The sequence below is a fragment of the Hippoglossus stenolepis genome, chromosome 15, assembly GCF_022539355.2.
Source record: "Hippoglossus stenolepis isolate QCI-W04-F060 chromosome 15, HSTE1.2, whole genome shotgun sequence".
Lineage (NCBI taxonomy): Eukaryota > Metazoa > Chordata > Actinopteri > Pleuronectiformes > Pleuronectidae > Hippoglossus > Hippoglossus stenolepis.
Genome location: NC_061497.1, coordinates 5,027,856 through 5,052,567, shown reverse-complemented (window position 1 = coordinate 5,052,567; position 24,712 = coordinate 5,027,856). Strand labels below are relative to the sequence as shown.

The 24,712-nt window shown below is 40.6% G+C and overlaps 1 protein-coding gene across 2 annotated transcripts; it reads left to right on the top strand.

Annotated features, from left to right (window-relative positions):
* The first annotated feature begins 2,248 nt into the window (after window positions 1-2,248).
* Window positions 2,249-21,975, top strand: ints2 (integrator complex subunit 2). 2 transcript variants are annotated; one of them, XM_035178848.2, is made up of 25 exons: window positions 2,249-2,583; window positions 3,327-3,636; window positions 3,722-3,860; window positions 4,787-4,889; window positions 5,583-5,696; window positions 6,783-6,913; window positions 7,468-7,638; window positions 8,397-8,617; window positions 8,842-8,967; window positions 9,146-9,217; window positions 9,895-10,009; window positions 10,471-10,539; window positions 10,840-10,974; window positions 11,070-11,246; window positions 11,757-11,871; window positions 12,598-12,702; window positions 13,196-13,360; window positions 14,262-14,463; window positions 16,526-16,651; window positions 16,946-17,147; window positions 17,363-17,644; window positions 18,866-18,973; window positions 19,526-19,631; window positions 20,298-20,474; window positions 20,690-21,975. In XM_035178848.2, the coding sequence occupies exons 2-25, from the start codon at window positions 3,344-3,346 to the stop codon at window positions 20,872-20,874; spliced, it is 3,639 nt and encodes a 1,212-aa protein (XP_035034739.1). In that variant the 5' UTR covers window positions 2,249-2,583; window positions 3,327-3,343; the 3' UTR covers window positions 20,875-21,975. The 2 variants fall into 2 exon arrangements, with proteins under 2 accessions (XP_035034739.1, XP_035034740.1); XM_035178849.2 differs by lacking the exon at window positions 2,249-2,583 and adding an exon at window positions 2,753-2,775.
* Window positions 21,976-24,712: the final 2,737 nt, after the last annotated feature.

The following is a 24,712-nucleotide window of genomic DNA, read 5'->3' as shown; positions in this document are numbered from 1 at the left end:
GCCATGTTTTCTTTTTGGGAAATCATGGTTGTTTTTAGTAATCATCTGCTTCTGTGATACAGTTGCTCTGCAAGCTTGTTACCTCGCTAGCAAACTGGGGGAAAGGCATAGAAATGAGCCTGCAGAATTGCCCTGGAGTCATGTAGTAGCAGCTGGCAATTCATTCATTTGAGAGTTCTCTGCATTTCTTCTTGCAGTCAGCAGCCTTTGAATACACAGAGGTCCTGCTCTGTTTAACTCCATCCCTCAGCAATTGCCATCGGTGTGCCCTTGAAAATGGAGTGGCGTTTACTCTAATAGCATCTCAATGACTGGGGAGGTGGAATTCTACAGCATTTAAGACAGGGGTCTAAACAGTTAGAAGTCAACAGACACTTAAGGTGTTTGTTTGCTTAAAGCCTCTCACAACAAACCAAGTTAAATATTGATATGCTCTTTTTAGGCACATTAATAATGGTCATAGTTTATCGTGCTCTTCAAACGTATCAATTCTATTTTGCACGTGCATTTCTGCACCTTGACTACGTCCGTTTTTGTTTGCGAATGATGCTTAAATTCACACTGTTGAGGTCTATTATTTATCCAAGGTGCTAATCAGGTAATATTTCCCTTGTCTTTCGCTATTCCCCCTCATAGATTTAAGTTGCCCTGATATGCGAAGGCAAATAACTTGAGAGTGATGCTGACACTGCTTCTTTCCACAGCAAATTAAATTCGATTTTATATTGTACCTTGGACAGCGACACAACTAATTCAAGGGGGTGAACCAATATATTGCATGAAGCGTTTAGGATACACAGCCATTTTTATATATACAGTATTTCAAATATTTTGCAGAGGCTCTGTTGTAATTAGATAATTTGCTGACCTGCTCTCTTTAATTGATTACAAATTAAGCAGATAAAAAGTGAAGAGTTTATGCTAAGTGTAGAATTTACTTTGGCAGGTGTTCATGGGAACAATATGCAATCCAAAGAAGTGATGCTACAAGTGAAGGAAAAAAAGATTGAGTTATAGTAAAAAGGTTGGGAAATTAACAGTTTGTTGCATCATTAAAAAGAAGGTGAGCTCATCCACACACTCAACAAGGCCTGGGGGATCAATGAAGACAATTAAAGTGGATAATCACAGAATTGTTTCCTTGGTGAAGATAAACCTTTTTACAAAATTCAGCCAGTTCACAAACACTTGGAGGGAGGTTGACATATCGGGTCTACAATTAGGAGACACCTAAATACAGAGGCTTTAAGGTGCAAACATCTAGCAACACTAGGCAAGTTTACAGTTTGATAGGAAAACATCTCAAACAAAGCCTAAGATTCTTTGGACGGATGAAACCAAGATTAATTCACCACATCACGTGTCAAACATGGAGGAGGTATGTAATGTCATGGCCATGTGGCAGCAAATGGACCTGAGTGAATGGTGTGTATTGATGATGTGACTGCTAGTAGGAGTAGCAGGATGACATCTAACGTGTTCAGGGCTATCTGCTCAGATTTAGCCAAATACTGCAAAGTGATAGGACGATGCTTCACCGTGGATAATGACTGCTTCTCACTTCTGGAGATGAAAAGACACAGGATTTTATCCAAGTACTGAAAATAACTCTTATATAGAGGTATACAGTTTTTTTATTTTTGGTCTGTTAGTAAGCAGCGTTACACAAAAATTGCTGGATGGATTTTTCTCTAAACCAGATGGTAGGATGCGATATGAGTCAGGAGACCACCATTCACATGTTGGTGCAGTTATGGATCAGGGGGTGGATGCAGGATTCTTTTCTTTCTTTAACATTGTGTGAAAGTTGTGTTTTTCAGCATTTTCCTTGATTTCTCAGAATAATTGGATGGATCTTCAGGTTTGAAGGACTTATATTTGAGTGTGTGAATTTGGGTGCAGATCCAAATAAAAATTTGAATCTAGAGATTGTAAATGTGTTTTCATTAAGGGGATGCTTCATAAGGGCAGTCTAATAATAATAATATATAATAATAATAATAACAATTATATTAGTAGTAGTAGTCATAGTGGTATTAGTTTTAACAGTTACATTTGAGCCTTTAAAAATGGAGAGGCTATGTATTAACAGTTAATTCAATATTTTTGTTAAACCTTTCGAATCAAAGGATTTATTCGTATCAAAGTTATGTGACTGTTCAAATACTAATGGATCAGACTGTGAGTAGACAACATGATCTCAGCCCTGTGTGATTGTGTGTCTGCGCGCGCGTGTGCGCGCGCGTGTAGTGTGGGCTGGAGCGTTGTGCTGTCAGTGCTGTCAGTGCTGTACACTGTGCAGACTGGGTCAGTCACGTCACTGACACACTGACACAGATAAACTGTAGATAAAGACCAGATCTAAGTGGACATGCGGAAACTACACGAGACAGGACGTGAAAGACATAAAAGCTAAAGACATCTCCATAAACCTACCTACAGGCAGATGTGTGGGCAGGCGCTCTCCCTCTTGTGGTTGGCGCAGGACTCTCCTGTGCAGCCCGGTGGTACGAAACCGAGTCCGAGGTCCCAAGGCCTTGGTGGTGAACGTTCTTCTTAGAGGACGTTGTCATAACACGTGAGGTACGATTATTGTTGTTGAATTGTTGTATTACATTAACGTCCATGTTTTTAAACGACCGAGACAGCAGAAAGCACAAGCGTCAGTTTGATTGTTTTGTTAGCCTAGCCTAGCCTAGCCTAGCCTAGCCTTAGCGGTGACCAGTGGGTACAAGTGTGTTAGCTGAGTTACTCCAGGCTAGCGAGCAGCTAGAGGTAATAAATCGCCTAGTTTTAATTAGCGGATATCTTACAATATTACTCGCGATTTAAAATATACATGTTATTATTTCAAAGTCGCAAAACAAGGTTATTTTTGACTTGGGGACAACGAATTACACACGAGGTAAAGTTGACGGTATTAAATAGTTAAAGTATTAGCGCTAACAGAAGCTAACGCCTCTGTTGGCGATACCCAACCGTATATCAAACGGCTATCATTAGCTTGTTTTGTGAGCCATGTTATCTTGATGGTGACTTAATAATGTAGTTGAAAATATCTACGAATATACACGTATAACCGAATCAATGACAGTCACAGTAAAGGCCAGAGAAAGTTGTTGAAAGTTGAGAAATGAAATTCATGTGTGTGCTGCTACATGTAGCTTGTGCTAGCTGAGGTCTCCTCGCCGGGCACGGTACGGTTCAGAAAAGTTTCTGTCCTGAGTTTCTGCGATGTTTGCTCAACACGTCCCTTCCCTCAAGACCCAAAGACTGTGCGGTTTATTTGCTTCAGTTTCAAATCTGTGTTTTGCTTGTTCCCTCAGGGTGCAGCTGCAGAGAGATGGCAGACAGTGCAGGGCTGCAGTCTGTCAGCGCCTTTGCTTTTGAAGCCATGCAGAAGGTGGATGTAGTGCGCCTGGCTGCCCTCAGTGATCCAGAGCTCAGGCTGCTGCTGCCCTGCCTGGTGAGGATGGCTCTGTGTGCTCCAGCTGATCAGAGCCAGACCTGGGCTCAGGACAAGAAGCTCATCCTCCGCCTGCTCTCAGGAGTGGAGGCTGTCAATTCCATTGTTGCTCTGTTGTCTGTTGACTTTCACGCCTTGGAGCAGGATGCACGAAAGGAGCAGCAGCTCAGGTATAACAGACACACACATTGTAACATGATTGATTCCACAGTCTGATGTGGGGAACGGGGAATTCATTTCAGTCTCTTCTGCCAGGCATAAGGCTGGCGGCTCTAACGCAGAGAGCATCCTGGTGTCACAGCTTCAGCATGGCCTGACCCTGGAGTTTGAACACAGTGATCCCCTGAGGAGGCTCCGTCTGACACTCAGTGAACTGTTGGCCATCATGAATAAGGTACAGTCAGAGGTCCATAGGTAATTCAGGAAACCATTGGACATTGATAATATTAATTACCTTGGCTTTGTCATTTTCTTCCGAAGTAAATAACAAAAACTAGAAACTCAATGACAAGAAACGACTAAAAGCTTGTTAGCAGTATGTTTAAAAGAAGGTATTGAGTATGCCACCCTGAATTAGCCAGATAAGTGTCATCATTGATAGGTGAACCTTTGGTAAATTGATGACGCTCCTAACGCATGACAAATGGAAAAAACTTAAAGAAAGCAAAAATCTCCAGTTGAAAATGCGGTGTCACACAGAGAAGACACAGACGAAGATTGCAAGAGAGTTTGTGGTGATAAGAGCTGACGCCGGTGTGTTTGTTGTCAAAAAAAGTCATGTGATCTCCGCAGTGTAGTTAATACGTCACTTCCTGCCTCTGCCTGCTGCACCCGGCTCCTCTTGCCTGCACAATGTGGAGGGTTTGTTGCTGTTGTGAACGCATCTGTGCAGAGAACCTCCTGTTGCATTCTGCATGTGTGAAAGGCAAACTAGTTATGTCTGAAAACGGCTATATGCAAATGTAGCAGTGGCAAACCTTTACCTCCTATTCACGTCCAAACTCAGTGAGCACGGAGGCACATAAATCATTTGCTTCACTTATAGTTCATCTTTGTAAAAGAGACATCTGATTGATTTCTCAATATAGAGACAGTGGTCTGACCTTTAGGAAATAAGTAATAAATGAGTGAGTTCAAATTAATGAATAATTAAAATATCCTTTAGAAATGGTTTCACCTGAAAGAAATAAGATTGTTCATCAAAGCCTAATTTGGCATCAGAAAAGGTGTCTCATATTTCTCTTGCTTACTTTTAACTTCCCTGAACAGGGTGAGTTGAATGCTTGATCCACACAATCCATTTCCTTTTTTGTTTTTCAGGTGACGGACTCAAATGGAGAATTTTTCTTAAAGTCTTCTGAACTCTTTGAAAGCCTGGTTTACTTGGAAGAGGTCGCAGATGTCCTCTGTATTTTACAAGCAGGTGCTCAACTTCTTTTATTATTTTAATCGTCTGAGTTAGAAGTGCTTTGAAAGTGAGATGATGTTGAATACAGCAGCTTTTGTACACGTGAGGTCCCTGCAGGGATGAGAACTGGAGGATCCAGAAGGCTATACCAAAGGGTTCATGTGAAAGATTAGCTCATGTATAAAAATCTGTGACATGATGCTAAATTAATATGGAGGCCCATAAATGAAGCCCTCCTTTTATTGACTATATATTTTTGCAGATAGTTATGGTTTTACATCTCAAGAAATTGATAAGACAGGTCAGGAAAAAAATGCTTTTGTAGATATTTATGAGCTGCAAGAAAAATGCTTTTTCTCAGATGTTCACATTTGGTTGTTTGAGCCATGTGACTTAAACTTTTGTTTAGCATGTTCCCTGCCTCAGTTTTTCTCATTCTCAGTTGCAATAATTAATCTTGTCATGTGATCAGTCATCAGCAGCGTGATATTATTAAACTTATTGGTGGGAGTCGTATTAAAAGGATAGTTCACCCAAAAATGAAAATCCATTCATTACCTACTCACCTCTATGTCGATGGAGGGGTGGAGTTTCAGGAGTAAAGGAAAGCAGGGTATCACAGTGATGTTGAGATGAAAATGCAAAATTAGCAGTACATTAAAGAAATATCTAATAGTTAATACTGTGCTTATTTCCTCTGTTTATTAGAGCTGCCGTCCTTGCTACCCATTGTGGATGTAGCCGAAGCTTTGCTACATGTACGCAATGGTGATTGGTTTCTGTGTCTGTTGGTTGCCAATGTCCCTGACAGCTTCAATGAAGGTAATTCACCTGTGTCACAACACTGCACATAATCTCTTTATGATCATATGAGAGTAAGTTACTGGTTAACTGCCTGTACTTGCTTCATATAGTTTAGAGTGGGCCTGCTCTGGCAGAAATAGACCTTTTTATTAAGAAATAACTCCACAAGGTCTCCTTGATAGTTTCATTATAATAATGGGCAGATTGTAATTGAGTTGCCATTTCATGGTTTTATTCAGAATTGAGCTCTTTCCTTCCCATAATTCTAGCCATGCTACAGGCATGAGTGTGTGTGTGTATGTGTGTATTTGTCTTTGATTGATGATGAACATTATTGTCCCGCTCTGGCTCATAGAGAGCGCAGTGTGTCCTGTCCAGTGAGAGACTCATAAAATGCTGGCTCTCTCCAGTGGCTGTTTGTCACACAGAGGGTCAGAGCGAAGTTGATGGCTTTTTTGTGTGTGCTACATGGCAGTCAATGTCAAGGAATAATGTTTCCTTTGTTACTGGACAAGAACTAGCTCAAATGAATCGAAAATGAAATTAATTGATCTGAGGGTCAAGTGTGGCAAAGGACTCTGTCTAGAAGCATCAAGGTCTGTCACATGAAACACAAGCTGACCAGACCTAATTCCATTGGCTCTTTGAAATAATGCAGAAGTGACTGAGATGGCAGCTAATGTTATGTCAGTGCATGTCATAGTCTCAACCATAAATTGTTTGCCTTTTAAACCATCAGCTATGGGGAAGCACAATGAAAATGAGATAAAGCCTTGGAAATGATGTCCTGTGATGGCTGTTAAATTGTATTTACTGGCAAATAAATGAGTTGTGATTCTATGTATTAATGACAGAACATGCCTTAATCCCCCTGGCTCTACAAGACCAATATTAGTAAGCTTTGTTAAAGTAGTAAATAAAAATGTTCACTTAATTTAACTTCATACAATTTGGTCACAGTCTGGCAGTGATCAAACAATATGCATCTTCTGCAGAGAACAACAAAACAAAGAGGAAAAAAGAAACTGGTTCCAACAAAATTATATTTTGGAGCTTATTTTTAATGGTGCTTCTTTACTTAAATGTGCTTGTGTGTATGTGCAGTTTGCAGAGGTTTGATCAAGAATGGCGAACGGCAGGATGAGGAGAGTCTTGGAGGTCGACGCAGGACTGAAGCACTCCGGCAGTTATGTCAGATGAACCCCTCACAAGCCCTCAACATCAGAGCCATGGTGGTCAGTTACATTATTATCATAAGATGAGAAGAAAATGAATCCTTTTCAATTTCTGGAATTTGCAATTTGGAAACTGCAGTTTGGAATCAATAAGCACAGCTCTATAATGACGCAACAGCACAAAACACTCCATTAGAGATGTTTTCATGTTGTAATGAGAAGTATAAAAAATAGTTTTGGTTCATTATACTGTAAAACTGAAATTAGACGGGCCACTGTACAACTGCATGTTGTGCTGAAGTCAGAGCATATTAGAGAGGAATCTGCCGTAGTTGTCGGCAGCTGGTATTTCTTATGGATCAGCTGTTACTTTGAAGTAGACTTTACTATTATAAATGGTATTTTGAACCAAAGGTTTGTTGAAATAGCTAAAACAACATATATTACATCACTTCAAATTCTGAATACACTCACACCAACATTTCTGAATTTACAGAGTGAATAATTCGTAAAGATGCTGTCAGTTTTTTTTTTTTTTTAAACGTATACATACTCAAAATAATGACATTGCCACTATGATGTACTGTATGTCTGATACTTCTATGTGTCCTCAGATGGAGGAGTGCCACCTGCCTGGCCTGGGTGTGGCCCTGACTCTTGACTATAAACCAGACACACCAGATGAAGCTGTCAGTCCTCTGGTCTCTTATGTGAGCGGACTGCTGCTGGGCACCAACAGCAAAGTCCGTACCTGGTTCAGCATGTTTATTCGCAATGGACAACAGGTGAGGGGGTCAGGACTTTAGCAAATATGAGCATTTTGTCTCATCATGGTGAGTGAAGGACAGAAGTACTGTTATCTGAGGTGACAACATAATGTTGTGCGCTTAAGTGGCACCATGTTAAAGCACATGTTTGTAGTAGTGGTGCTAATATTCAGTATTCAATACTTAGTGTCACATTCTCACAGAAGCAAACAAACAAACCAATATACAAAGTATGCCCTCAACAATCAACTTCAATTCCTGTTTTCTGTCTCTCCCATTCTTTCCTGTAATTAATCATCATCATCTCATGAATTGAATTGCCCAAAATATAAGTTAATGATTCAAATGTAAACAAAGATATGAAGGGAATCGGGTATCTTTCCATGTGCTGGCATTTATGGATGACAGTTAATTTGTCAGTTAGAAGGCATAATTTGTTTATGTTTCCCTTATAAAACGTTTTATATTTTCTTTCATAGACAATAAAACTCTCTCTGAGCTGTGTGAAAAAGCCTCTGCAGAATTAGGGAAATGTGTTGAAATGTATTGCACGTAGATTTATTTCATTATTTTGTGCACTGTAATTGGCATCAAAGCGTTTCAGTAGATTAGTCTGTTAATTGATGCACAGAAAATGAAACAACCTTGTTAATCAATAAACTGTTTAAATAAGAAAAGCTGAACATTTGCTGTTCGCAGCAGCTGAATGTAAACATCTAGATGGAAGCACAGCGGTTCATTTATGTCTTTCTTTCTCTTTCTCTCTGTATTGACAGCGAAAGAGAGAAAGCAGCTCGGTCCTGTGGCAGATGCGCAGACAGCTGCTGCTGGAGCTGGTCGCCATCCTGCCGCGGTCACGCAGCACCCACATGCCCAATGACGGTGACATGGAAGGGGAGGGCAGCTCAGGGTACTCTGGCCTGAGAGAGGAGCATGTGGTGAAGGCCAGTGCTCTGCTCCGACTCTACTGTGCCCTCATGGGCATCGCAGGCCTCAGGTAGTTTGAAGTTTGCACTTTCCCTCCAGATATTTGATACTTGCGCAATAGGGCTTTTAAAGTTTGATAACATGGGTGTTTAATTGTTCTTACATAACTCAATGATTTTAGTACAAAACAAAAATTGAAAATGCTCCACAATCAATTAATTTGTTTAAAGTTTTGGTTACCTGAAAAAGCTCATGTCCTAAAGAAAATAATAAACTTACTGTGACCCTTCTCAGACCGACAGATGAAGAGGCAGAGCAGCTACTACAGCTCATGACCAGTCGGCCTCCAGCAACTCCTGCTGGCGTTCGCTTTGTTTCCCTGTCCTTCTGCAAGCTGCTCGCCTTCCCCACTCTGGTCAGGTACACAGAGTCTTGTCTTTTTGAATCACAAATCCGTTTCAGCTAACAGTTGGTTTTGCATTTAGATTTTCTGCCAAAGCATGCTGCTTGACTAAAGTCTTTTAGCAGTTAATAGGGTCCTTTTGTTATATGGAGTGTGAACCCTGTCTTCTGTGTGTGTGTGTGTGCGTGCGTCCAGCACTCCAGAGCAGGAGCAGCTGATGGTCATGTGGCTCAGCTGGATGATCAAAGAGGAGGAATACTTTGAGAGGTAAGAAAACTATTTATGATCATGAGGCATTATTTTATAATTATACTGTGGTTCTTAGTTTTTATGTATGTTTGAAGAGGCTTTATGTTATTGTGACTCATTGGGAGTTTAACATTTTCAGTTGTCAGATTTATGTGTTTTTTTAAAAATTATTTTATCTTGTTTGTCCTCAGCAAAATATCTGATCATAAGATTCTGATAAGGACACCATCTTCTCTATTGTTTCACTTTAATCTCAATGCTTCCCCTCCCTGATCAGTAGTCTGTAGTCAGTGGATTTAATAGTGAGCTAAATATGGTATTTAAATATGGTAAATCCAATATCTGTGTTCAGATTCTGTTTGTTGCTTGTCTGTTCTCACTTCGGAGGAATTTGATGTCTCTTGTAAATGTTTGGTGTCCATGGGAACAGCCAGTGATAAACTGTAACTGCAGCAGTGCATGTGCTTGTGTGTTCATGGGTCTAGTCCATAAAAAACAATTCATCAGTCTTAAATGACTTTAGGGGAGACTAAACTGATGCGGGCTGATGGTAAAACATGTGTATGTGAGCATATGTGTAGGTTGATACTAGTGGCATAATCAGTTGATTAAAATTCTGTCCTATAAGTTGCAGGATTAATGACAAGTCTTTTCTCACTCGCCTCGCTTGCATATGTGTGTCTTCCTTCTTACAGTGCTGCGGGCGTATCTGCTTCTTTTGGAGAGATGCTATTACTGGTTGCCATGTATTTCCATAGCAACCAGCTCAGCTCCATTATTGAGTTGGTGTGCTCTACTTTGGGGATGAAGGTAAGGTGGTAGGTGGGAGGGAGGCACTGATCAATACATCAGTCTGGCTGACCAGCTCCTGGCTGCACTCCTCCACTGCAGCAGTGGCACATATGAGGACTATATCACTGAAACACTAGCAATTCACACATATCTACCAAGACACTCTATACCCTGTGGCCAATTTTCTGTTTTATTACTTATTAGGTGCACAATTGTTTCCTGTCTGTGTGTTAAGTAGTTTCCCTGTCTCAGTGTATTTTCCACTAAGATGTGAAATGTAATTGGATTTAGAGCCTGTTTGTTTCCACCCTCAGGGCAATCATCTCAATTCAGTGTTGTGATGTTGTGCCTGCCATGTAGAATTTTTCTTATGAAATATGAAAGGAGGGAATTACAAAATACCAGCACTGTTGCCTGCAGGTTGTTTTCACTCAGAGTGAACCTTTTCTTTCTTTTTCTTTTGTGCAAACTGTCCACAGATTGCCATCAAGCCGAGCTCTCTGAGCAAGATGAAGACGATCTTCACGCAGGAAATCTTTACAGAACAGGTACACATATAAATAAATATACATTTATACACATCCGCCTGCAGTGATGACCTAGTTCTTTCTACATGGTATATCATGGTTACTTTCATGCCTTTTTTGAATGAATGGCAGCCTAATTTAATAATGTTAAAACCTCTATATTGGGAGATATAGCAGGTTGCTTGGTAAATTACATTCAAACAAAATTGTGTGCATTTTCACTACAATGTGATGGAAAGCTTTAAAGAATCTGAAAGTGTTCTTTGCCAAATGTTCCATTGTTGCTGTACTGAAAACGTTAACATTGTTTCTGGTGTGCAGGTCGTCACAGCCCATGCGGTTCGGGTCGCTGTGACCAATAACTTAAGTGCAAACATCACAGGATTCCTCCCAATTCACTGCATCTACCAGCTGCTTCGGAGCCGAGCTTTCACCAAGCACAAAGTGTCCATCAAGGTATGGTGTTAAAACTGGATGGCTCATAATGATGCTGCATGATTAAGTTCAACAAATGTTCCCAAAATGATTTTATCCTTTGGTTTATCTTTCAGGATTGGATTTATCGCCAGCTCTGTGAGACCAACACCCCCATCCACACCCAACTGATCCCTCTAATTGATGCCTATATCAACTCCATCCTCACTCCAGCATCCAAGGCCAACCCAGAGGCCACCAACCAGCCTATCACTGAGCAGGAGATCCTCAGTGTCTTCCAGAGCGCTGCAGGGGTGAGTGACAATTAGAGAAAATGTATTTGATCAATTAAAGTGTGCAATAGCGCCTCCCTCAGTTTTATTTAATGTTTCCTCTCTGAGGATGCACTTTAATTATAGCTGTCCCTGAAAATACAAACAGACTTCTTTCCTTTCTGTCTGAAGTACAAAACATATAAAGCTATTTTGTCATGAAAACAAGTCTCTAAATTTGTTTTCATAACATACACTTTTGAAATAATGGCTTAAGTAATTTTTGCGGGTTAAAAAGATTAGTTTTTCGGTAATTATTTACCTCAAGCATATCAGGTTTTTATTTTGCTGACGAACCATTGGAAATGATCCATCCCCACATTCATTGATAATTAAGAGCCCTATTGTGCTGCCTGTCCTCTGGACATCTTTCCAAAAATTAGTTCAAATTTCTCCTCCATGTTCCAGCAAATGTTTGACATTGAAAGGGACCGCGGTACTGTCCCCAGTCCATAGAAGTTATTTTTGTTTCTCTCTGTCTCTGTTGTTTAGCAAGGGGAGGGTGGTCGAGGGGGACGACAGCGCTACTCCATCACCACCCAACTGCTTATCCTCTACTACATCCTGTCATATGAGGAGAATCTGTTGGCTAGCACCAAACAACTAGGTATGTACATGGTAACAATGAATATACAGCACAGCAGTGTGGCTCGCTTCCCTCTGGGCTGTTTGCTCACTTCCTTTCTATTTCTTCTTTTCTTTTTGCCCCTCTGAAGTGTGCATAATGTCATCTCCTTCACTGAAGACAGCATTGTATGTGAGAGGGGAATTTGTCAGGTAGCGAGAGGAGAAAAGCAGCCTTTATCCTCTGTTAAGTTGTAGGAAACACTCTCACTCTGAATGTGCAGTCATTCATCCTTCTCTCTCTCGACACTGACTGTTGGCCGCTTCATACAGAATAAATGGAGGGCTGAAAAAGAGCCAAGTACAATTGGAGCTAAGCTAACTAGGACAGCTGTAGGTTAGATTGAGCATTAGCAGTTAGCATAGTCAGTGTTTATTTTCTCCCAGGACAAGCTCTCCTCTTGCCCTTCATTAGGCCAGATTTATGTGCGAGTTTATGCCCATCTCTTTAATTGCCGTGTTTACCCAAGTGCTCCCGCAGCCTTCAAAGAAGGAGTAATGATGCCCATCAGCAGTGGTAATGAACCCACGTCAATGAAAAATCACCTCAGCTCCTCTAACACATTGGCACAGTGGCTCTGGCGTCCTTACACAGCCAAATAAAACACTTATGCTCTGTCTTGTCCTCTCTTGCTTTATGTTCTCACCCTATCTATTTACTGTCCTACACTTTCTTTGCTTCACTCACCTTTTTTCTCCTTTTTTAAAGCCCTGATGCAGAGGAAACCAAAGTCGTACTCAGCAGCCTTGATGGACCATATCCCTATTAAGTACTTGGTTACCCAGGCCCAGGGACTGCAGCAGGAGCTTGGGGGTGAGTTTTGGACTTAATGTTTTGCTGTGTATATTTTTTTTTACTTTAAGCTACTGTTACTTTTAATATTTTTACTTAAGCAGAAGTATAATTACTTGAGTTAAAATGTACTTACATATTTGTAACTCAAGTTAATGAAATGACAGATTTAAAAAAAATACTACAAATACACAACTAGTGTTACAGGCTTGAGCACACAAGTTACTGACCAGGATTAGAGTTATAACTATGCATAACTTGACACTTCAGTCAATTTTACTACCCCAGAAAATCTACCAAACTTCCCCCAACTACAATGCTGACCATAAGCCCCAACCATATTTTTCTAGGCATTGATAAAGATCCTGAGTAAGCAGTTATCCCATGTTGGAAATGAAAAAGACTATTCTATTGGGGGAAAAAAAAACACGCTCATGCAAAAGCTCAAAAACCCATAACTCTTGTGGGCAATAAATGTTCAAGCAGCCTTGGTTTTCTCTTTCCCTTTTCCCAGGCCTGCACTCTGCCCTGCTGAGGCTGCTGGCCACCAACTTCCCCCACCTGTGTCTAGTGGAGGACTGGGTGTGTGAGGAGGAGGTGACTGGTACCCTGCCCCTGCTGAGGAGAATGATGCTCCCCAGCAACACCTGCAGATACACTCAGAGCCAGCTCCACCAGGGTGAGCAGGGGTGGAATGTGGGATGAAAGAAATGGGATTAGGGCTTGTAGTTAGGGAAGTGATACTAATATTGTGTAACACGTTGACAGGTGCCAGCCTTTATCCAACTGAAATCTTATCTCAGTGGTTAATCCTTCAGGCTTTAGAGGGATTATGCTGTAATTGGCTTTTCATTGATAGAAATTCTTAACAAAAGGCAAAGGTGTAACAGATCATCAGTTTCATGCAGGTTAATATACAGTATACTGTATGTACCTTTACAGAGGGGTATTTTCTGCATGGAGCAGTCCAACAGACTGAGGCAACAGACTTGTTGACGTTCAGAAGTTTTTGTATCCAGTAAAGTAGATGAGCTGCTTAGTACTCTTACAGAGAATAGTACTGCACATAGCTGCACTGTATGAATGTGTTTGTGTGAATGGATGATTGTAAAACTGTACTGTAAAGCGCTTTGAGTGGTCATCAAGACTAGTAAAGCATTTACCATATCACATTAACCACTCTAAGGAGATGTTTGAGACTGCCTCTCTTTGGCGAGGCGTCTGATGAGAGATGGTAGTTATGATGATGCTAGTTATAGCTGGTTTTAGCCAGAACAACCATCCTTACCTCACGGACCATGAATGGTTTTCAAAAACAGTGATTCCTCCCTTTTATCAAACTTGGCAGTGATCCTACAGACAGAAAAGACAAATTGGGCTGAAGGCCAAAGTGAAAAACAGGAAATGTCATTCCTTGTATATTTAAGTGTTTGCCAGATCTTGCCGCTGTCTTGCCCTACAGATTTGTCTGATTCCAGAAGTTTAAATTAATTTTAGTGTGTACACTTCACTGAAGGGAACACAACAATGCACTGCAGCTCGAGACTTACAAAACTAATTCAATAGTTTTCCACCCACAGCCTTCCAGAAGTTGCCGTCCAGCAGTCCCAGGTTGATGCGGATCCTGGAGCACTTAACGCTGCTTTCACCTGGAGACCTGATCCCTTATGCAGAAGCACTCACAGCCAGCATGGCTCTGCTGCTGGAGCCCGACGTGCCTCGTCGCATATTGCAGACCCTCAACAAGCTCTGGATGGGCCTCAACACTGTGATGCCCCGCAGGTACACAATCACATGTTGTGAGGACAGAAAAGTTTAGATTCATATCAGTACCCGATAATTAATATTTCTGGATGCGGATGTGCCTTAGTTCTATTTGTATGCCTTAAATTCATGGCATCACTTGAATACTGTGGAGAATAAAAATACCTAACTAACTGGGCTCAGTGTAAGAAAATGTCAATAAATTAAAAAAAATCTGAATTCAAGGCCAAAAGAAAAGATCTGTAACTGCTTGTCTTTTCAGTTAAAGGTTAATGATAGTACTTGGCTTGGCGTCATCTTTCCCAAGGCTCTGTAAAGTTGCTGTGAGGCTCTGTAAATGGATTAAAGGAGAACATGTGGAAAACGAGTTGTGACCCTTGACTCCAGGCTGTTTGTTCAGTGATTACTGTGTGAATAGATCAGAGGTATTGAACCAAGCAACTCTGTCAGCCTGTGTGAACACTCGGGACAGAGGAGGGTGACCCTCACTCTGCCCTGGGCCCTCAGGAGCACAGTTATCGGAGCTCTGAGCAGACATTCTATTGATCCAAAAGGGGTCTCTAACAAGAAGAGCTCAGGGCAGGAAAACTGAAAGAGACGCTCCACGAGGGAGATGTAAGGGATTGCTGCCCCCTCCCTCTTCTCTTCCTCACTTCCTGTTGTAGTATTGAATGTTGCAGGGGGCTAAACCAGGGGCTTTGGTGAATCAAGAAGCAGGGCAGCAGTGTCAGATTTCACACAGATCAACTGATTGATGTGGCTGTGCGAGCTGTTGGAAGACTCGGAGCTCTAGTAGTACCCTTCTGTTTGTGGTTAAATATTGGTCTGAGAAGAGACTGAGGCTACATCCACACTAATACATTTGAGTTTTAGAAATAAATTGATCTCAGTCCAGATGAGCGTTTTAGCATCCTATCAGAAATAGTCTCCATCCATACTTACACATGTGAAGACACATCACATGACCGTACAGGTACCCAGTGCTGGTGCTAATAGGAATCAATTTGCAGTTGGTTGCTTAGTAACAGAAAACTACCAACAAGGTTCAACAATGGTGAAAAGTAAGAGCAGGGATTTATTTTTGTAGACAGATGATGAGGTGGAACTTACACCCCTTTCAGACCTGGTGTTAGCATCCATCCTGAGTGAACTGATCACAAGTGGTCACTTCCAAGTTCATGCACCCAAATTTCACAATGAATTAAACTTATGTTTTACTATACTCAGTGGCCAATTATTGATTTGTGACCAGCACCACATTGACAACCTCATAATGACTGATACTCTTCTTCAATTGGTAAAAGCTGCAAGAGATTCATTCAGCCCCTCCTGACTCCTCCCTCTCTTCCTCTTGCTTGCTCATACTGACACACATCCACATAGGACATCTCTGTAAACTCAAACTGGGTAAAAAAGACATCAATTGGTGTTTGTGAACAGAAATTATGTGTTTATTTGCACATAGAGTGGGGAAGTGAGATCCGGACAAAGATCCAGAAGCATTCAGGAAGCATTTTGATCTATAGGTGTGAACAGGCGAGCTTAACAGTGACCAATTGTGATCGAATCTCCCAGTACGAATGTTATTACCAGGTCTGAACAGGTTTAGAACAAGTATTAATCAGGAAGTGAATATGGGTGACTGCGTCATCTTTTCCTAGTGAATCTACCTGCCAATCCAGACTGAAATGCAGCCCCAGAGTTTTAAACTAACACCCAGCAGCAGTTCTCTGTTTTAGGGTTTATGGATATCTCCTGAGGGTGAAATGCCGTTTCAAGCTGTTTTGTGAATAATCAAATCGCTGAAGTCATTTAACCCCTCCAGAAGTGTTACATTGTGTTATTTTAGTGGCATATAAATATCTTTATTCCAGCAAACAAATCATACAGTTCTATGCAAAAGTTTTAGACTTAACAGTTTCAAATCTTTTGACAAATGTTCAGGAGATTTGAATTTCATAAAGAAATTATTTGAGTTATATATAATGTTCCAAGTCAGGTACTGTATTTCTTCCACTTTGTAATACTTTGTGCATTATAAATAGATATTAAAACTATGACAAATGTGTTTGTGTTTCAGGTTGTGGGTGATGACAGTGAACGCACTCCAAGCCTCAGCGAAGCTGCTTAGGCAGCAAACATACACTCAAAACGATCTGATGGTGGATCCGCTCATTGTGCTGCGCTGTGATCAGAGGGTGTACAGGTGATCACAGAGATTACTCTTATTCGAAAAAATAGATTTGTCTTTTTAGTTTATTCAAAGTGTTTACACCAAGCTTATGTATTAGATCTCTGGACCATTTACTTGTTAAATTTGTTTTGCTTTGGCAGATGCAGTCAAAGCCTGTCAATATTTGTGATTGTACCTTTTTGTAATTTTCTCTCAAAGGTTTTGTGGATGTGACCATACTTACCAAATTAGACTAGTTTACCACAATCAGGCATTTAGTCTTACGTCAATAAACAAACAGGTCTGAGTGTTTTTATTCCCTTTCAGGTGTCCTCCCGTGATGGACATAGTTCTTCACATGCTGAATGGCTACCTGCTAGCCTCAAAAGCCTACCTACAGTGCCACCTGAAAGAGACAGCTGACTTTGAACGGCAGAGCCAGACAGTCACAAGCCTGGGGGTCCCTGGACAGCCAGATACACCTGAGGTCACCAGGGAGGAACTGAAGAACGCACTTCTTGCTGCACAGGTATTTAAACTCCAAACTGACACACTACCACACAATTATTTCTCCTTACATTCTCAGATCTCACTTTTGGAGGAATACACTTGTTTTAAGTCGTGTCATGGGATATTGTTAAAGCATGAATGTAGAAGTAATATGGCATCAAATTACACAAAAATACTTAGGAGGTGGACTTTCACACCCAGCTATTGTAACCACCTGTTTCTGTTAAACTCCAGGATAGCGCAGCAGTCCAGCTTCTCCTTGAGGTGTGTCTGCCAACGTCCGAGGAGCAGCAGCTGGGGGCCAACACAGAGAGCCTGCTGAAGAGCATCAAGGGTCCCATGCCAGGGAAATTGAAAGAGGGAAGCCCGGGGCCGAGGGCCAGCAGAGTCCTGGAGGAAGCTGAGCCAGAGGGAGGCCTGCTCAGTGACTTGAGGGAGGTGCAATGTCTCATCTGTTGTCTGCTACATCAGATGTTCATCGCTGACCCCAACATTGCCAAGTTGGTTCACTTTCAGGTAATAAGATAGGAAAAGCAGGTACATTTGCAGCCGGAAACACAGAGGAGAGACTGAATTAAAGGCTACATCCACACTAATAAATTTGAGTTTTAAATGGCACCACTTTTGTCACTTTTATGCTTCCCTTCCACACTACTGCAGAGTTTATGAGCCCCTAAAACTGAGACTTTTTAAGACGCTGCATGCCCGTTTCAGTTTTACAACTCTGAGGTTCCTTTTTAGTCGGATGGGCAGAAACTGAGACCTTTGGAAATTAAGACACAATCACCCACATTTGTTTCCCGATTGGATGTTTTCAGTCACAACTCGACTACTAGCAGTGAATGCAAAGTGTTGCTAACACTGTCAGTAATAGTTTCACCTTGTCGTCAGTGTCCAAGAAAAGAAATCCGTAGTCTTAGAAAAGAGCAGCATCAGCCTCAAAAAATGAAATACAGGTGTTGCTGACCTTGGCTCTGCTAGCTGCACGTGTGGAGTTGAATTCTGCTTTTTATATTGCTGCATGTGTACAGACGAGATATTATGTAGGTGATCTGTAACAATCCCCTTGGCCATGCACTTGCCTTGTTTTCAGGGTCTGTATGAACTGCTCTTGTGTTGACAGATATTGTTTTTAGTTTTAAGATGAATAGTGTGGATGCAGCCAAAGCTATAAAATTCCTTGCTTTCCTCCATTTTATATCATTAGTTAGTAATTGAATTATTAGTGCTGAATAATACAAAAATCACATGTTATTTTGAAATAGTGATTGATATACGAGTCCCAATTTCCACTGAAAAGAATATTCATATTTTTTTTACTGGTGTCTGTTATTTCCATTAATGTTCAGCCCTAGTTATGGTGCAAACAGCCTTTGTGCGAGTCTACCAGACTGTTGAAAATACATTAATTTTTCAAGAAGGTGATGTTGACCCCATTAGCCGTCACATTCAGCCATGGCTTTATAGTTAAGTGACTGCAGCACTCCCACAATGAGCAAACCACCATATGGTGGACTTCAGCAAACCAGTCCATCCTCTTTGATGTTAAACCCACCCTTGTCCACACTGCTGATTAAAAGCTGCTTTGTGCATCCATGAGCACATGCTTTTGAATGTAAATGACAAGTTCATTAAATTGACTGTGTATTCTCAACTCCTCTCTTATCACTTTAGGTTCATGATAAGTTTTACCTTTCCTGTGCTCTCCCTCTGTGTCTCTCTCACTCTTCCTCTCAGGGTTACCCTCAAGCTCTGTTGCCTTTAACTGTGGCAGGCATCCCCTCCATCCATATCTGTTTGGACTTCATCCCAGAGCTGCTGGCCCAGCCCCAGCTGGAAAAGCAGGTGAGGCTTCCCAACCTTTACCCCCCACATCTCCCCTCTTTTTTTTCTGGCTTTAAATCTTAGAGTTGCCCTGGCCTTGTGCCAGACCCTCCCTCACACAGTTGTCTCTGTTTTTTTAATGAAATAACTCTATAGAGCTCTTCAGCCTCGTTCCTGAAGTAAAAATCTCATTCATTTTCTCAGTAGAGATTTTGATTATCAGCCATACTCATATTGTAGCCATCCAAGTTAGACTTCCCACAAATTTCACGACAGTGAAATAATGTTCTATTCTCCAGCCAGAAGTCTTTATGATATCAAGCGTGTTTTAAGAAAACGTGTTTTATTCACAATTTCTAGGAGAAGTACCACAAAGCCCCACAATCCTCAGGTGTAACAGCAAGGTCTCTAAATGGGGGTACTCTGTTTACCACAACTGCAAAAATCATTATCGGCTACAAATAATTCACCATTGAATCACGTTTACCACAGAGCAACAACAATTTCACTTTCTAACATGCTGCTGATTTTTCAACAAGTGGGACGTGTGTGACTGTGTGTGTTTCCTCACAGATCTTTGCAATCCAATTGCTGTCATACTTGTGTACCCAGTACGCTCTCCCCAAGTCCCTCAGTGTGGCCAGGTTGGCCGTCAGTGTGATGGGGACCCTCCTCACAGGTCAGTGAGCAGCTTTTCTCTCCTCATCTCCTCAGCCGTTTACAGACATGCACTCTAGGGGGACTCTGGAGAATTGGGTCCGGACTTTCTCCAGAGGTTTCCTTTCACACATGAACAACGCAGTGGGACGTTTTCTGCTAATATGCGTTCACAACAGCAACAAATCCTTTGGAGGATTCAGGTGACGGGTGGTGCAGAGACAGAATATAACCTATTAATTCCATTGGGCAGATCAAGTGATTTTGTTTGAGTCATATCGATACAATACAGAGATGCTTGGTTGTTTTTGCGTTCACACATGCACGTCCCTCAGAGAAACTCTGGAGGATCCCTGGAGTTCTGTGCATGTCTGAAAGAAGCTATAGAGTCACAAGTTTGGTTGTAGCTTTTTAATCTTCTTATAATCTACTCTTGCATCATCACCATTGAACTGGCTCTCAGCTGACTCACTGTTTACAGTGCATTACAGTGCATTTTGTATCAATTGGCTCATGTCATCGAATATGTCTTAAACAACATTTGGCTGCCACCGTCTGGCCTTTTGCTGTTAGTGCAGCATTATCTGTCAGTTACTTAAGTTTAAAATATGTGCCAACAGATTAGCCACTGTATTCAATGCGTTCACAGATCTTGTGCTTACTAAGTGTGTGTTTTTTTTTCTTTTAGTGCTGACTCATGCCAAGCGTTTCTCCTTCTTCATGCCCACACTGCCGTGCCTGGTGGCCTTCTGCCAGGCCTTCCCCCCACTCTACGATGAAGTGGCAGCTCTGCTGGTACAAGTGGGCCAAGTTTGTGCCTCTGATGTAGCCACCAAAGCCAGGGACGTTGACCCTCTCATTGCCCGTACGTGCACTACTCATTATCTGAGTTAAAAAGATAAAATCTAATCATTGACAAATAATATTCTGTAATTTCCTCTGTATTGTTGAGGTATCGGTTGACCATTTCAAAAATCAGCTGCACCCTGTACTTGATGAAGAGATTTTTTGCAGGTGATGATATCATTGAACAGATCAAGCTGTGTTCAAAAAATGAAATTCCTATTTTTCTGACCACAGGCCTGCAGTATCTGAAAGAGAAGCCTCAGGAAGCTGTGGTTCAAGGAGGAGGCGGCTCCTCGAAGCTGACTTTACCTCAGAAGACAGCAGAGGAACTGGGTGGAACTGACCCTGATGTTCAACTGTGTTACTGTGTCGAAGCCACATTCATGGACATCATCAGCACCACCCTTCATGGACTATAGGCCACACGCACATTCTGGAGGGAGAGGAGGGACAGCGCTTCAACCGACAACTCTTAACACAGACCCCGACAGACAGTCACACTCCTGAGTTGAGGGCTGCACGGTATTAGGATAACATACGATATGAGATAACGATGTTGAATATCGCGATGAATTGAATTATGAATTACATTTTTAACATTTTATCTATTTTGTATGAGCTGCATTTCTTGTATGAAAGGTACGACAGAAATCAAGTTTATTATTAAATTATATCAATCAATATCGCTAATTGAAATGTTACATTATTATTCATTTTAGGTTTAAAGACACAGAGTTTTGCTCCTTAAAACATTAAACAAAAAACGTAGGTAGATCTATGAAGTATGTTACCTCCTCACTGTGTTTGAACAATGCATTCGCCAAATAATTGATATATATTGCATTACTTTTGTTATATTGAAGTCGATGAAATGCATCTTTTGATATTTATTGATATTGTTGGACTGCCCAGCTCTATAGTGTTATTTTGAGTCTTTTCATACAGGTTTGGACCGTGAAGTTATTATTTCGCAGGTTTTACCATCAGTAATTTACTTCTGTGTCTCCAGCATTCGCGCTGCGCACTGCGGCCACTATCGCGCATGTTGATATCGCGAAGATGATACATTTTCGATATATCGTGCAGCCCCACTGAGAAGGGCTTATGTCAACACACATCCACTCATCTTCAACAAATGGACTCGTATCGATGTTGACTTGATCAAGGGCTTTCAGAGGTTGTGGGTTGCCTTCATTATTTTCACATATTGGGATTTGCACTCTCTATCCACTCTGGTCTCTTTGGTCAGTCATGTTGTGAAAAAGACATTCTTTACCAGCAGGCTCCTTCTTGACATGTTATAAATAAACAACGATTCCCAATGTATGTAGAGAATGTGTGTTATGTGCTCTGTGACCGTTTTTAGAAAGTAGAATACTGAAAATGTCAAATGGATACATTTTCTTGACCTCAGCTGGCATATTTTTCTAAGCTGCAAGTGTTATAACTTTTCTCATCAACTGAAATGTATGTAGAGCTTTTTTATTGTATTTGTAATAAAACAATGATTTTATTGATAAGGTGTGTTTGTAACAAATGGAAGACTTAGTTCCTTATTGCCACATTAAACTTGAATCTGAGTTCATGATTGGTTCCTTTGGTTAGAAATGAAGACTCCTTGTTAACATCGTATGATGTGCAGCAGTTAGAATAAAACCATGAATGTAAAATAAAAAGGTGGTCAAATTAAAGTATGCTTACAAATAGTCCACAGCTGATGAAATGTAAATGGTTGTCTTGAAATATAAACTGGTAGCTGTCCCCAACCTTTTAACTGCCTCAAATGTGAATATGTTGACGGAGGAAGTTTCACTGCAGCACAGTGTGTTGCTGGGACCCTCAATTTTCCAACTTGAAACCTTCTCCCAAAATTGTTTTGGCCTGGTCATGGACAGTTGCAAAGATGACTGTGGTTAATATCATTCTGATCCTTGGGGAATTTCACAGTCATAAAGTACACGAGAAGGAAACTGTTTCATAATGAATGTCTGTCTTATAAACCAAGCACCTTAAATTCATGAATTACCCTCAATATAAATAATACGGTTTAGAAAACAAGCTCTAACCCTTTTCATTTGAACTATATTTTATTTATTGCTAATTACTTATTGTGCCTTACAATATTTAAGATTCATAATGCACATATTTCTTATTTGTTCACAGTATCTTGATCATATTGTTTTTGCATTTGAAAGAAAAAGGGTTAACTAACCCTAACCCTATTTCTGGTCTGGCAGCAATGTAACGAGTCCAATATATCAATTATATTTAATTATTTTTATAATGAATTGTTCAAACACAATGAGGAGGTAACTTACTTGATCATTTATATTAAATGTTTGAAGGAGCAAAAATCTGTCTTTAAACCTAAAATGAATAATAATGTAACATTTTAATTGGCATTGACATGAGATTGACATGATATCATTTAATGATAATAAACTTTATCTGTATAGTACAAGAAATGAAACTGATTTTGAGGAACATGAGAGGTTAAAATGACATTTCAAAGAAAAGGAAATGAACTTTTTTAATTTGACATAATTTTTGGACATATCACCAAGTCCTATAATAATTTACATGTTTTTCAAATACTTTTTAAACAGGATAAAGTGCAGGCGTTTAAATACTGTATTATTTGTGATGCATAAGTACGGACATTTTAAATACACTCAGTTTAAGGGTGTTTTCATACCTCCACCTTGTTTGAGATATATTTTAATAAATTGACATGATGCTGGCAGTGGTCAGCACTGCTGGAAACATGGATGGTTATTAGTCTTTATGTGATAGACTGGCAACCTCTCACCCAATGTCATTAAATGAATTGGTATTCCATTGTTTTAGGTGTGTTGGGAACTCCTGTTGTTTAAACATCAACACACAGACTGAAGCCTAGACAGATGTGCATCTCTTTCTGATGCTCAGTGACAGTATTATATTTGCCAGTAGCTCCAAACTCTCTCTCTGTACCTGGATAATGTCTGTCACTGCTGACGGACTCAGTAAGTGATGTCTCATGTCTGTCTTGTCCCAGGTTGCAGCAGTACCTTACAGTCCTTGCTGGTCTGAGCACTGACAAAGATCCACGCTGACTGTAAGTGACTGTCTGTGGCCAGCTGTCATCAATGAGTTAAGATGTTGTCCATTTAACGGGAGAATTGATTCTCAAAATTTTGGAATTGGAAGTATTGCTATTTCAGGATCGATTCACCAACCACTCGCATGTTAGAAACTTGCTTACAGTTGTAGTCTGTAATAGCAGTAGTAGTAGTTGTTGTTGTCATAGTAGCAGTAGTAATTATTGGTGTTTTTGTTGTTGCAATATTTGTAGTTGTAGCAGAAGTAGTAGTCGTAATTGTTGTTTTATGGATGTAGTAGGAAGTATTTGTAGTAATTGGTATTGTAATAGTTGTAGTTGTAGTAGTAATTGTTGGTGTTGTAGGTGTAGCTGTAGCAGTGTGCCAGAGAATGAAGGCCTGTGGTTGACTTGTCATTTTGGCTTAGAAGATGATGTGGCAGCCATGATAAGAGCTGGTCAAATTCTCTATATGCAAAGGAAACGTGCCCGAGCACTTCCTTTCTTATCTTCTGTTATAGACTACACTGGACCATAGCCACGTCAATGACATCTACCATCGCATAAAGGTGTAGCCTGTTATAAGTGCTGCTGGATTGTCTCAGCACCACAGTTATCTTTTCATTAGTCCTCATGAATCAAAGTGACATTGACAAATCTTCCCTCTCTCCATCAAGGTCAAAGAAGAGTAGCTAGGGAAGAACTAGGGCTGCAACCAACAACTTTTTCGATAATCAATAAATCTCACGTCATTATTTAAATTAATCAAATATTAATCAGATAAAAAGGCAAAAGCTACATTTGAACCATTCTAGCAATTTCGAAAAACAACTAACTCGTGGGTACAATGCTCTTTATATATGCTGTACAGATATCTGCCTCCGCTGTATCGTAGTATTCGCCTCCACCATTTTCCTAAAATTTAGTCCAGAGATGAGACGGCCTTGTCACGTTAGCTACACATCCCACGCCATTGGCTGTCTTACTAACCCACCTCAGGAGTTACCACATCACTTGACTTGGGTCAACGATATGATAACTGTCATATCATTGACTCAATTAATCAATGGTGAAATTTGTTGCCAACTATTTTTAAAATCCATGTTATTAGATTGGATCAGTTACTTGTCGGAGCCCTAGAAAAAACATGGGATGTAATTTACCGACTATACATCCAA

Coding starts and splice junctions, on each gene's coding strand:
- ints2 (XM_035178848.2), top strand. CDS start 3,344: ATGGCAGACAGTGCAGGGCTGCAGTCTGTCAGCGCCTTTGCTTTTGAA. Junction 5,697..6,782: donor CCCTGACAGCTTCAATGAAG/GTAATTCACCTG, acceptor GTGTATGTGCAG/TTTGCAGAGGTTTGATCAAG. Junction 10,540..10,839: donor AGGAAATCTTTACAGAACAG/GTACACATATAA, acceptor TCTGGTGTGCAG/GTCGTCACAGCCCATGCGGT.